Raw genomic sequence first — 13,430 nt, forward strand, 5'->3', positions numbered from 1 at the left:
TCCTCTGTGCAGAAAGATATCATTTCAGTGTTCAAATTATTTCTACAAAATAATAGTCCAAGTATCCAGCACATGGTCAAAGATAACCGAGCACACAAAGAAACAAAGCAGTATGAGGAAGAAGCACAAGAGAAAAAAAAAGCAGGGAACAGAAACAGACATTCAAAAACTTCAGAAGATGGAATTATCAAATACAGATTATAAAACAATGCTTACTAAGTTTAAAGAAAGGAAACATGGATGGAAAAAACAAAAAGCAATAGAAATGGTTATCTCAATGCAGAAGATGGTAAAAGATGGAAGAGGAAAGGACAGAAGAGAGATTTTCATAGTATAGAATTATGTAAATTTTTACATATTTCAAAATAAAATCTAAAAACAAAAAGTAGCCAGGCACAGTGGTGCACACCTTTAATTCCAGCACTTTGGGAGACTGAGGCAGGCATCTCGCTTGAACTCAGGAGTTTGAGACCAGCCTGGGCAACATGGCGAAACTCCATCCCTACAAATATGAAAAAACTAGCCAGGAGCGTTGGCACACGCCTGTAGTCCCAGCTACTCAGAAGGCAGAGATGGGAGGATCACTTGAGCCCCCGAGGTCAAGGCTGTAGTGAGCCGAGATTGTGACAGTGCACTCCATCCTGGGGGACAGAGAGTGAGAATGACACCTTGTCTTAAAAAGAAAAATAAGGCAATCTGTAAAACATGAAAACAAACAGAAATAACAAATATACCTAACTGCATGTAAAATACAGTATGTGCACCTTACATTTGCAGGAGGATTTAGTCCAGGGGGAAAAAGACCTGCAAACATTTAAAATTTCATCTAGTAGCCTCATGTTAGTAGTAATATGAATATTATTAATTTGACACAGGTTTTTGTATATTGTACGATAAGTTATTATGAAGGTAAGAAAAGAGAAAAGGACAAGAAGAAATATCAGAAAATCACTATACTATAGTCTCTGAAATTCTTCTATGTAGTTAAAAAATATAATTCTTACTCAAATATTCAAATCAATCAATATGGTTTCAGAGGCTTATGTATTATTTTCCTCAGCATCTAGTCCTTGACTGCATTTCAAAACCTCATCTACCATGTTATAGTCTAGCCCAGTGGCTCTCAACTCTTGTTGTATATCAGAACTATTTAAAAGGTGGGTCCTGAATGTCACCCTAGAGTTATTAAATCAGAGTCTCAGCATGGGAGCAGCTAAGGATGTACACTTTGAAAAAGCACCACTGAGGCCGGGCGCGGTGGCTCAAGCCTGTAATCCCAGCACTTTGGGAGGCCGAGACGGGCGGATCACGAGGTCAGGAGATCAAGACCATCCTGGCTAACACGGTGAAACCCCGTCTCTACTAAAAAATGCAAAAAACTAGCCGGGCGAGGTGGCAGGCGCCTGTAGTCCCAGCTACTCAGGAGGCTGAGGCAGGAGAATGGCGTGAACCCGGGAGGCAGAGCTTGCAGTGAGCTGAGATCCGGCCACTGCACTCCAGCCTGGGCGGCAGAGCAAGACTCCGTCTCAAAAAAAAAAAAAAAAAAAAAAAAGAAAAAGCACCACTGGCTGGGCGCAGTGGCTCATGCCTATAATCTCAGCACTTTGGGAGACCAAGGCAGGCAGATCACCTGAAGTCAGGAGTTCAAGACCACCCTGGCTAACATGGTGAAACCCTGTCTCTACTAAAAATATAAAAATTAGCCAGGCATGGTGGCGGGCACTTGTAATCCCAGCTATTCGGAAGGCTGAGGCAGGAGAATCGCTTGATCTTGGGAGGCAGAGGTTGCAGTGAGCCAAGATTGCACCACTGTACTCTCACCTGGGCAAAAGAGCGAGACTCCATCTCAAAAAAAAAAAAAAAAAGCACCACTGACAACTCTGCTGCTCAGTCAGTGTAGAATCACCGCTCTAGCCCTACAATTCTACCTCATGTTCCTCAAACATGACAAGCTCTAACATAGGGGTCATCCAACCACGGTCCAAGACCAAAACTCTAGCTCAACACCTGGCTTTGTAAATAAATTTTTTACTGGAATACAACTATAACCATTTGTTTATGCTTTGTCTACAGTTGCTTTCATGCTACAATGATAAAGTTGAGTACTCTTGACACAGACCATGTGGCCTGTAAAATCTAAAATATTTACAATCTGGCCCTCTACAAGAAAAGTTTGCTGACTTCTGTTCTATATTTGCTCTGCATCTTTGCACTTTTCCTCAAACTGTTCCTATCTTGACAAGCTCATGTTCACGCTTCAAAATTCCAATCAGCATCATTTCTGCAAATCTTGAACTTAGCGCCCCTTTATATTTTTTCATCTCTGTACTTTCTCCTATTATGTCACTCATTATTGTTTTTTCTAAGATGTCTGTTTAATGACTGCTTCCCTGACTAGATGTTAAGCTCTCTGACGACAACACTCAGAGGGTCTTACTCACTATAGTGCCTGGTTCATTGTATACGTATATTAAAATTTATTCAATGAATATCTCCTGCACCCTGCACACTTTTTTTTCATTTTGTTAGATTTCTCAATGTTCCGGTCTGTTAAGGGAATCCTGAGTCCAACTTCTTTCAGGTTATTTGTAATTCCACCCTGTTGTCTCATCCATGCATTTCAGATACTACCATTTGAGTTCCTCTCCATGTCACACACACATAATGTTGAAAGTGACAGGGCTGAGAATTAAGTCCTAAAAGGATACACACAAACATAAACCCTCCTCCATTGATATCAATCCATTAAATCAGCAGTCTTTGACTAAGATTCTAACTCTAATTGTACTATCATCTAGCCTACATTTTCTATCTTGTCTAGAAGGATTTTATGAGAGCTTCCACATCTATGAAGCCTTTCCTTACATAGCACCACCTCTACCCAGGCAGGACTGGACTAATCACTCCCCCATCCTTCTTACAACTGAACCTTTTCTCATTTTGCCACACTGTATTAATTTGTTTACAAGCCTATCTCTGCTACAAGCCCAAGCTCTCTTAGAGGACAGAAACTTACTTAAATTAACTGGAATCTCAGAGCCTAGCACAATGCCCAAAATTTAGTTGTTACTTAAAAAAAAATTACTAAACACGTGTCTTACAATTCAGACACATTAAATTTATGGCATTTCCTATATCCGCCATCACAGTATTACAATACAAAATCTAAAAATTCTTTAAATACCCTTACCTGCAGCAAAAAGGAAACAGCATAACTCAAGAAAGAAGGATGATGGATTACATTTAAACTGTTTTTATATTCAGTCACTCCAGTTTTTTCTAGGATTTCAGGGTCAATATATATTCCTTTCCCAAAGGGTTTAGACGTCCACAGGCAACCAACCATTGATGTCAAATAGTGATTAAATTCTTGATAAGTCTTGCTGCTGAAATTGAACTCTGATTTTGTCTAATGGGAAAGAAATAAAAAATTGTCACTATCACCTATTCTCCCTTTCCTTCTTATTCCCATCAGGTCATAAATATCTAGACTTAATTTTTAAACAACAGTGATTTAACACAGAGCTTTCTTATTCATACCTTTTGTACCAACTCATTTTTCTTTGCAGCAGTCAAATTTTTACGATACCTAACAGAAAAAACAAACAGAATGAAACATTTAACATGACTTTGAATATAATGCCTTTGAAATGGTAAAATTAAAAAAAAATACATTTTAAATGTAAATATATGCAAATATGCATATACACAAATATCCAGTGGTCTAGTTAAGGATTTTATCCTTTTGTGGTACATTCTCCTCAAGTGAAAATTAATAGAGGCTCAATAAATTGTATACTTAAGTTGTATACTTGACTAAATAAAAAATAAGCAATGAAAAATGCTTTCAATGTTTCACTATTAAAAATTTAATAGAATTCTCACTCATAAATGGGAGTTGAATGATGAGAACACATGGACACAGGGAGGAGAACATCACACACTGGGGCCTGCCAGGGGGTGGGGGGCAAGGGGAGGAAGAGCATTAAGACAAATACCTAATGCATGCAGGTCTTAAAACCTAGATGATGGGTTCATAGGTGCAGCAAACCACCATGGCACATGTATACCTACGTAACAAACCTGCACGTTCTGCACATGTATCCCAGAACTTAAAGTAAAATAATAAAAAAAAAATTAATAGAGGCTCAAAAGCAGTCACTGATATAGAATATATTTTCCTAATGTAAAAAAAAAAAGGTGCAGCAGAAAGGATAAAGGGGAAATTCTTGTCTGAGAACTATTAACAACTAATTAGTTTTTAAACATTTTAACCTTGACACAGTCCTACAAGTTATGCCAACAAGGTCTACACTAAGCTGAGCATGGTGGCTCATGCCTGTAACCCCAGCACTTTGGGAGGCCAAGGTGGGTGGATCACCTGAGGTCAGGAGTTCGAGACAAGCCTGGCCAACATGGTGAAACCCTGCTCTACGAAAAATACAAAAAATTAGCCAGGCGTGGTGGCAGTGGTGGCAGTCGCCTGTAATCCCAGCTACTCGGGAGGCTGAGGGGGAGAATTGCTTGAACCCGGGAGGCAGAGGTTGCAGTGAGCCGAGATTATGTCACTGCACTTGAGTGATAAGAGCGAAACTCCGTCACAAAAAAAAAAGTCTACACTTATGGACTGAAGAAACTAATTTCAGTCCACAAGTGAAAGAATTAGAGGAGACCAGAAATAATACTTATAGTTTCACATAATTGGCAATAGCTCCCCTTATCTCCCAGAAAATGTTATTTTTACCAGAGAAGCTACAAACACTCAAAGCAATTATCACCAAATGACTAATTTTTCCTGAAGACACAGCAATTAGAATGAACAACGCTGAGTGCAACAGTACCATTGCACAACAAGTCCTTAACTATGAATTTTTTTTTTATTTCGTAGCCACAGCAGTGGAGGAGTTAAAAACAACACGGCTACCATGGCCTCATATTGGAAGGTCATGTCCAAAAGCAAGCCACATTTCTGATTTCCAGAGGCCCTGGCAGAAGACGAGTAGGAATATTTATTGTATTATAGCTGAAAGAGGAAGAGAGAATTATAATACATTGTTTCATAAAATGGTAAAAAGGCTTTGTACCTGTGCATGATAAAACACAGCTGGTTCAGGATGCTGGTATCCAGGCTGAGGAGTGCAGAATAGAAGATCCCAGGAGGAAACAACACCACTAACGGAAGGTTATAATTTATATATATGTCACACACCTTGGAGGAAGAATGATAACATCAGTATATAGAGTATTCCCCAGAACTCCTCAACTAAGTTCACCCAAAGAATCATCAGTATAAGATAAGCAATAATATAACATTAGCTTTGGACATGCCTAACTCCTAAATAAACAAGTAACTACAAGCTTGCTTAAAATATACTTCACCAAACATCAACCACACTATAGAGGATTATTTCCAGAAGGCCATTACTCAAATCTTTCATTTTTTGGCGGGGAAAGGTCTTAAAGTTAGGGGGACAGGGTAGATTAAGGAAGTATTTCTTTCTCCTTAAGTCCCATAATACTTACTTATCATATGAGTTAGCTGTCAACCTAGAAAACAAAGGAGCATGCTTCTAAGCAAATGCATAACACAAGACAACTAGGTATTAGTAAAGAGAGGAAGCTGGGAAAAGTGAGACTATAATGGATACTTCATGGATAATATTAAATTGGTGCAAAAGTAATTGTGGTTATTGCTATTGTTTTCAATGGCAAAAACTGCAATTACTTTTGCACCAACCTATAGTTCTGTCCAGGTCATATACTATAAAACAATAAAAGGGTACTAGGTAGCAAGAGAAGTAAGGCAGTTGAAAGGTAGAAATGGAGATCTGAAGAAACAACAAGATATTTTTGGTTTCTGCCAGGGTTGGGAACGGGATGAACAAAAAATAATGCTAACGATAGACTTCTCTCTAGGGCCAGTATTAACACAGGTCAGTGTAGTGGTACCTGGCCCTAAATAAAGGCATTTGTTTTTCCACTTTGTTTATGAAAGTGAGTTATTCTGGGGAGAAAATAATCATGAACTTCAAAATGTGAGGTTATTTTAATGATGCTAATAAGATCATAGCCCACCTTAATGGTTGTACATAAAATTTAAATAATAAGCCAGTAAAGTGGACAGCCTTCACAAAAAGCCAAATGGGGAAAATGTAATGTGTACTACCTTCTCATAGAAATCCAAAATAAAGTGCAGCAAGAAAGTACTGTTGCTCTCCAAGCGCATTGCAGTAGTGGATAACCACCCTACATAGTGGATCAGTTTAGACACAGAGTTCATGGATCCACCCAAAGTTGTCTCTCTGCAATAAGAAACCACATAACATTCAGATACAGAGTAGCAATAGTGTTCACAATTTCCAAGCCAAAGCTAAATAATATAAAGCAAAAAGTTGGTGAAGATTTTAAAAACTATCAGTGCTCCAATGTATAATTCACTTTTTAAAAAAATCACAGTGATTAATCACAAAACTACACTTAGCCCTCCAGGGAACCATTAAGATGAATTCATAGAACATTCTAAGCAATCAGACTCTACTAGCAAATACCAGAGAAATAAAGTATTAAGCTCCAAGCAGATATGAAAATTCTCAAGTGAGATATATAAAAACCATTAGAAAAATAGGTATTCCATTAAAAGTTAAGTGGGGAAAAAAAGTTCACATAAAAGTGACATGAAAAATTCAGGGCCAGGCACAGTGGCTCACGCCTATAATTCCAGCACTTAGGGAGGCGAAGGTGGGGGGCTCTCTTGAATACAGGGGTTTGAGACCATCCTGGGCAACATGGCAAAAACCCCGTCTTTACAAAACATACAAAAATTAAGTGAGGTGGTGGCGCATGCCTCTGGTTCCAACTACTCAAGAGGCTGAGGTGGGAGGATCACTTGAGCCTGGGAAGCAAAGGTTGCAGTGAGCGAGATTGCACTACCGCACTCTAGCCTGAGCAACAGAGCAAGGCTCTGTTTAAAAAAAAAAAAAAAATTCAAGCCAGGTGCAGTGGCTCACACCTGTAATCCCAGCACTTTGGGAGGCCAAGGCAGTTGGATCACTTGAGGTCAGGAGTTCGAGACCAGCCTAGCCAACATGGTGAAACCCTGTCTCTACTAAAAATACAAAAATTAGCCAGGTGTAATGGTGGGTGCCTATAATCCCAGTTACTCGGGAAGTTGGGCCAGGAGAATCGCTTCGGGAGGTGGAGGTTGCAGTAAGCCAAGATCATGCCACTGCACTCCAGCCTGAGCAACAGAGCAAGACTCTGTCTCAAAAAAAAAAACAAAAAAAACAAAAAAATTCAGGATAAAATGTGAAAATGAACAAAATGATACAGTAAACTAGAAAAAATGAGAACTAATTTATCCCAACCAAATCAAAAGTGATTTAAAGGAATAAACATTAAAATGACTTTAGGAATCATTTCCTATACTGTAACATTGCAACACAGATCGAAGGAAAACTACAGTACACAAATCAAAACTCAGTTTTGCCTTAATTCCTGAGCTAAAATGCTATTAAACATATTTTCACTTGAATTTGGCTGGGGTCAGTGGCCCACGCCTGTAATCCCAGCACTTTGGGAGGCCGAGGCAGGTGGATCACCTGAGGTCGAGAGTTTAAGACCAGCCTGGCCAACATGGTGAAACCCCATCTCTACTAAAAACACAAAAATTAGCCAGGTATGGTGGTGCACACCTATAATCCCAGTTACTAGGGAGGCTGAGGCAGGAGAATCCCTTGAACCCAGGAGGTGGAAGTTGCAGTGAGCCAAGATCATGCCATTGCACTCCAGCCTGGCCTGGGCAACAGAGTGAGACTCCATCTCAAAAAAAAAAAAAAAAAAAATACAATATATATATATTGTATTTTTTTTTTTTTCACTTGAGTTCAATTCAACCCTAAAAGCGAATCAGCAAAATTTTTGGCATCTTTTATTCTTCTAGTAAAAAAGCAGATCTGGCTATTTTATATTCTCCCCAGATCAATGAATGGAGTCTCTTACAGCATATATGGGTATTTGTTCAATCCATCCATCTACTCACCACTGTCCTTCAATCTTTGACAATGTTAAATGGATTAGGAAAAGACTTACAAATCTGATTTCATAGCTTTGCCCTCCTATCTAGGTAGTTAACAATGGTTATGCATAAGGAAAAGAACATGTATAATCTTAGAGTTTCAGAGATGATAATAACTCTACTACTGCCCACCACGATAATTCAGTGCCAAGGCAATCAAGGAAGGATCAGGAGACCATTCAAATAGGTGAGCAACTACACATAGCCAGCTGGCTATTTGCAAAACTCTATCCTTTTTTTTTTTTTTTTTTTTGAGATGGAGTCTCACTCTGTCGCCCAGGCTGGAGTGCAGTGGCACAATCTCAGCTCACTGCAACCTCCTTCTCCCAGGTTCAAGCAATTCTCGTGCCTCAGTCTGAGTAGCTGGGATTGCAGGCATGCACCACCACACCCAGCTAACTTTTGTATTTTTACTAGAGACAAGGTTTCACCACGTTGGCCAGGCTGGTCTGGAACTCCTGACCTCAAGTGATCCGCTGGCCTCAGTCTTTCAAAGTGCTGGGATTACAGGCATAACTGTATCTTAACTATGATTTTTGGTAGCACTTGGCAACTGTGTCTGAAATAATTTGAAACAATGACGATTGCTCAGCACAGCCTCTTTTGAAGTGTTTCTCCACAAGACACTATTGGCATTTTGGATGAAACAATTCACTGTTCAGGACTGCCTCCTACTTCCCACCCACTGGAGCACATTGAGCATCCCCATCTTCCACATACTAAATGATGGTTGCAACCTCTTCCCAGTCACTGTGACAACCAGAAATGGCCCCCTTTGAGAACCACTGTTGAGAAGTTTTCTACCCTTCTCTTTTTATGATATATAACTACAATTTACTCCCTTTTTGACAGTGATACAGCATATGGTTACATGACAAAAATAGGGCATTATACCTATATTTACTAAATAAAAAGAATTACTGAAAACTTGAGCTATACTATATAATGCCAAATATTGATATGGCAAGCAAAATTATCCACATGTATCTCCATTTATATAAGAATTTTAGAAAACAGAATTCCTTTTTAAATTGTCTACCTTAACTTATGACACTAATAAAAGAGGAATCCTAAGATTTTTGAAAAGATAATACAGAAATTGTAAGGCAGCTATTTCAGGGGTACCAGAGACTTACATTGCAAGTCGGCCAAAGATTATAAATGCAAACATACTATTTTGTCAAATCTCTTGCCCATCTGGGGGAATAGAGAATGAATAAATATGGGTCTAGGCTCAGCAGCCCACAGAGGGGAATGCAGGTTAGGCAGAACCACAAGTAAAAGAGAGGAATTTCGGACTGGATGTGGTAGCTCATGCCTGTGATCCCAATACTTTGGGAGGCCAAGGCAGGAGGATAGCTTGAGCCTAGAAGTTCAAGACCAACCTGGACAACACAGTGAGACCTTGTCTCAAAAAAAAAAAAAAAAATTAGCCAGACATGGTGGTGCATGCTTGTGGTCAGAGCTCAGGGGCTGAGGTGGGAGGATCGCTTGAGCCTGGGAGGTCGAGGCTGCAGTGAGCTAAGACTGCGTCACTGTACTCCTGGGAGACAGAGCAAGACCCTGTGTTAAAAAAAATAGTGGGGAGGGGGGGAAGGTGGAGGCAATTTCAAACATACTATTCTTAATGTAATTTAGATAGAAGAGATTAAAAGTTTAAGTGGAATTTCTTTATAATAGTGGTTCTTGGCCAGGCGCAGTGGCTCACACCTGTAATCCCAGCACTATGGAAAGCTGAGACAGGTAGATCACGAGGTCAAGAGATTGAGACCATCCTGGCCAGCATGGTGGAACCCCATCTCTGCTAAAAATGCAAAAATTAGCTAGGCGTGGTGGAGAGCACCTGTACTCCCAGCTACTCGGGAGGCCGGGGCAGGAGAATAGCTCGAACCCGGGAAGCGGAGGTTGCAGTGAGCCAAGATTGCGCCACTGCACTTCAGCCTGGAAACAGAGCGAGACCCGCCACAAAGATAAGACAAGACAGATAAGATAAGATAAGATAAGATAAGATAAGATAAGATAGTGGTTCTCAAACTTCAGCTTGCACCAGAATTATGGTAGTGTTAAAACAGATTACTGGGCCCCAACTCCAGGGTTTAATTCAGTAGATCTAGGGCAAGACCTGAGATTTGCATCTCTAACAAGTTTCCAGGTTATGCTGATGATCCAAGGACCATATTTTGAGAAGCACAGCTTTACAAGATGTTTACTACCCACTAATGCTCCATTTCCTTCTAAAAGTGATCAGGTGTATATGGAAACAATGTAATAATGAATATGAAGAATTAAAAACAATTTTCCAGGTCTTAAGAAGCTTCTATTCTCTATTCTCCTACCAAAGTAGGAAACTACTATAGGGATAAGAACACACAGAAAAATTAGTCTGGGCTCATCTTTTAGCCAAGCTAACCACCAGCTATTTATAACTGAAGCTAAGGGGAATTTGAACATTGGTTAGATATTTAAAGATACTAAGAACTACTGGCCAGGCACAGTGGCTCATGCTTGTAATCCCAGCACTTTGGGAGGCCAAGGTGGGTGGATCATTTGAGGTCACGAGTTCAAGACCAGCCTGGCCAACATGGTGAAACCCCATCTCTACTAAAAACACAAAAATTAGCCAGGGATGGTGGCATGGGCCTGCAGTCCCAGCTACTCGGGAGGCTAAAACAGGAGAATTGTTTGAACCCAGGAGGCGGAAGTTGCAGTGAACTATCATCACCCCACTGCACTCCAGCCTGGGCAACAGTGAGACTCTATCTTAAAGGGGGGAAAAAAAAGAACTGCTAATTTTTTAGGTGTCATAATGGTACCATTTTTTACAGTTGAAATGGGAGCTGAGTTTTGCTTAAAAATAATCGAAGAGAAAGGTGAAAGGTATTATAGATGAAAAAAGGTTAACCAAGAGTTGATAACTGTTGAAGATGGGTAATGGGCACAGAAGGGTAACACTGCAGTGTTTTCTCTACTTTTGATTATATTTGCAATTTTCTATAATGTAGTTTGTCAAATGTCAAAAAATAATGTGACTGATAATAGAATTTAGAAGAAGCGGCTGGGCGCAGTGGCTCACACCTGTAATCCCGGCACTTTGGGAGGCCGAGGCAGGCGGATTACCTGAGGTCAGAAGTTCGAGACCAGCCTGGTCAACATGGCAAAACCCCATCTCTAGTAAATATACAAAAAAAACGTAGCTGGATATGGTGGCACATGCCTGTAATTCCAGCTACTTGGGAGGCTGAGGCAGAAGAATCATTTGAAGCTGGGAGGTGGAGGTTGAGGTGAGCCGATATTGCGCCTCTGCACTCCAGCCTGGGTGACAGAGCAAGACTCTATCTCAAAAATTAAAAAATTAAAAATTAAAAATAAAAAAGAATATAAGAGAAGGCAAAGATTTTAAGTAGAAAGAGTCAAAACAACCTGATTATGCCGTTCCTTGAAATTTAGTCTTTTACTTTTACTTTGAAGGTAAAGCACACATTTAACAAAAACTTAGGGCTCTTATTTTAAACTCCAAAGTTAAGATAAATTAACACACATAACCAAAATACAGCACAGAAACATAAAAACAAAGTTGTACGCAAAATTATGTTACAGATTTTTCTAGCTGTCATGTAAATTGGCTTTAAATATAAGAATATATTTTATAAAATGAGTTAAACTGAATGAAAGTCAAAGTTGCAAATTCTAATCTCAGCTCTCTAGTGTTTTCTTGTATTAACTCTTGAAAGAAGTCACTTAGCAGATAAGGGGTTGCTTTCTGATTTATACAATAGGAACTTAGAGAATTAGTCTTCCTTTCAGGATTGTGGGGGAAGAAGAGTGAAAAGTCACAAAAAAAGTCTTCCAGAAAAGTACTACTAAGCATTTACATGAAAAAATTAGGTTTTATGCCACACTATTAAACATATGCAAACATTTGTATACAGATCGTCTCTTGTGGAAGACCGTTAGATAACTCACAGAGGACTGTTTGTAACAGGTTTCATGTGAATGTCCATAGAAAGCCACAACAGCCAATTCTGCAATAGCTCTTTCAGACTCTGAAGAACACTACACTGAGGGGGACAAAACGAAAAAAAGATTCATGAAATCATTCAGACATAACAGTGTTCAGAACTAACAGAGGCTTAGAGATGAAAAGGACCATGGAGATGACCACATCCAATTTCGAACCCAACAGCTGCTTCTACAACATGATTAGTCTCCAGAAGACAGACGAATGCCAAGTACAAGTTTATTTTGCTATTTTCTCTACAAGAAACATACCTCAACAGGACTGCCTAACTTATCAGCCTAGAACAGACTTTTCTCTAAATTACTTCCATTTATAACAACTATTACATCATCAAATAAAAACAGCATCTATATCATCCCCCCTCAGAGAACTTTTGAAGTTGCTACAGATATGAATTCCTCTCCCTTTTTACCTTGCGGTCTACACTTACAATTTGCCACCTTTTTGACGGTCATAAAAATTTATCATATCTTCTGTGACTTTGAAAAAAAAAGCAATTCTAGTCTTTCTTTTCTCAGGCCTTGCCTCGATTTCCCAAGCCTCAATCACATACAAAAACATACAATGATGACATAAATTTGTCCGGGGCATTTATGATGATAAACCATAATATCTATAAATTTGAAAGCAATCCATACCATCCCAAAATCTAATACAGCAAACCTTTCTTAAAAATTCTTACTAAATAATGGCCTACTAATCATTTGAGTGCTCACTGCTACCTCAGAGTACAGTTCAATTAATATTCTTTTTGACAACTCACAGTCAGGTTAGAAGTATGTTCTAGTTGAAAGTAACTCTGGGCCGGGCGCGGTGGCTCAAGCCTGTAATCCCAGCACTTTGGGAGGCCGAGACGGGCGGATCACGAGGTCAGGAGATCGAGACCATCCTGGCTAACACAGTGAAACCCCGTCTCTACTAAAAAATACAAAAAACTAGCTGGGCGCGGTGGCGGGCGCCTGTAGTCCCAGCTACTCGGGAGGCTGAGGCAGGAGAATGGCGTAAACCCGGGAGGCGGAGCTTGCAGTGAGCTGAGATCTGGCCACTGCACTCCAGCCTGGGCGACAGAGCGAGACTCCGCCTCAAAAAAAAAAAAAAAAAAAAAAAAAAAGTAACTCTGGAATCATCTAAGACAATAGTCTACTTCAGTGTCAACCAAGGAATTTTATCATTTGAAGATATTCAAAATTACAATGTTATATTATCATTTTTAAAATATTTTATTTTTAATTTTTGTGGGTATATGGTAGGTATGTATATACAATGTTATATTTAGAAAACAAAAATCTTGACCGGGCGTGGTGGTTCACGCCTGTAATACCAGCACTTTGGGAGGCT

The 13,430-nt window shown here is 39.6% G+C and overlaps 1 protein-coding gene across 7 annotated transcripts in view; it reads right to left on the reverse strand.

The window, feature by feature from the left end:
- CENPI (centromere protein I) overlaps nt 1-13,430 on the reverse strand; it is a 71,780-nt gene that overhangs the window by 15,040 nt on the left and 43,310 nt on the right. For all 7 annotated transcript variants that reach the window (XM_007992278.3, XM_037988948.2, XM_007992273.3 and 4 more), the window contains 5 exons: nt 12,038-12,132; nt 6,167-6,302; nt 5,085-5,209; nt 3,541-3,589; nt 3,191-3,409 (listed from right to left, as the gene is read on the reverse strand). In XM_007992278.3, the coding sequence (XP_007990469.1) occupies nt 3,191-3,409; nt 3,541-3,589; nt 5,085-5,209; nt 6,167-6,302; nt 12,038-12,132 (624 nt within the window). The remainder of the gene's footprint in view (nt 1-3,190; nt 3,410-3,540; nt 3,590-5,084; nt 5,210-6,166; nt 6,303-12,037; nt 12,133-13,430) is intronic.

This window comes from Chlorocebus sabaeus, chromosome X, assembly GCF_047675955.1.
Source record: "Chlorocebus sabaeus isolate Y175 chromosome X, mChlSab1.0.hap1, whole genome shotgun sequence".
NCBI lineage: Eukaryota > Metazoa > Chordata > Mammalia > Primates > Cercopithecidae > Chlorocebus > Chlorocebus sabaeus.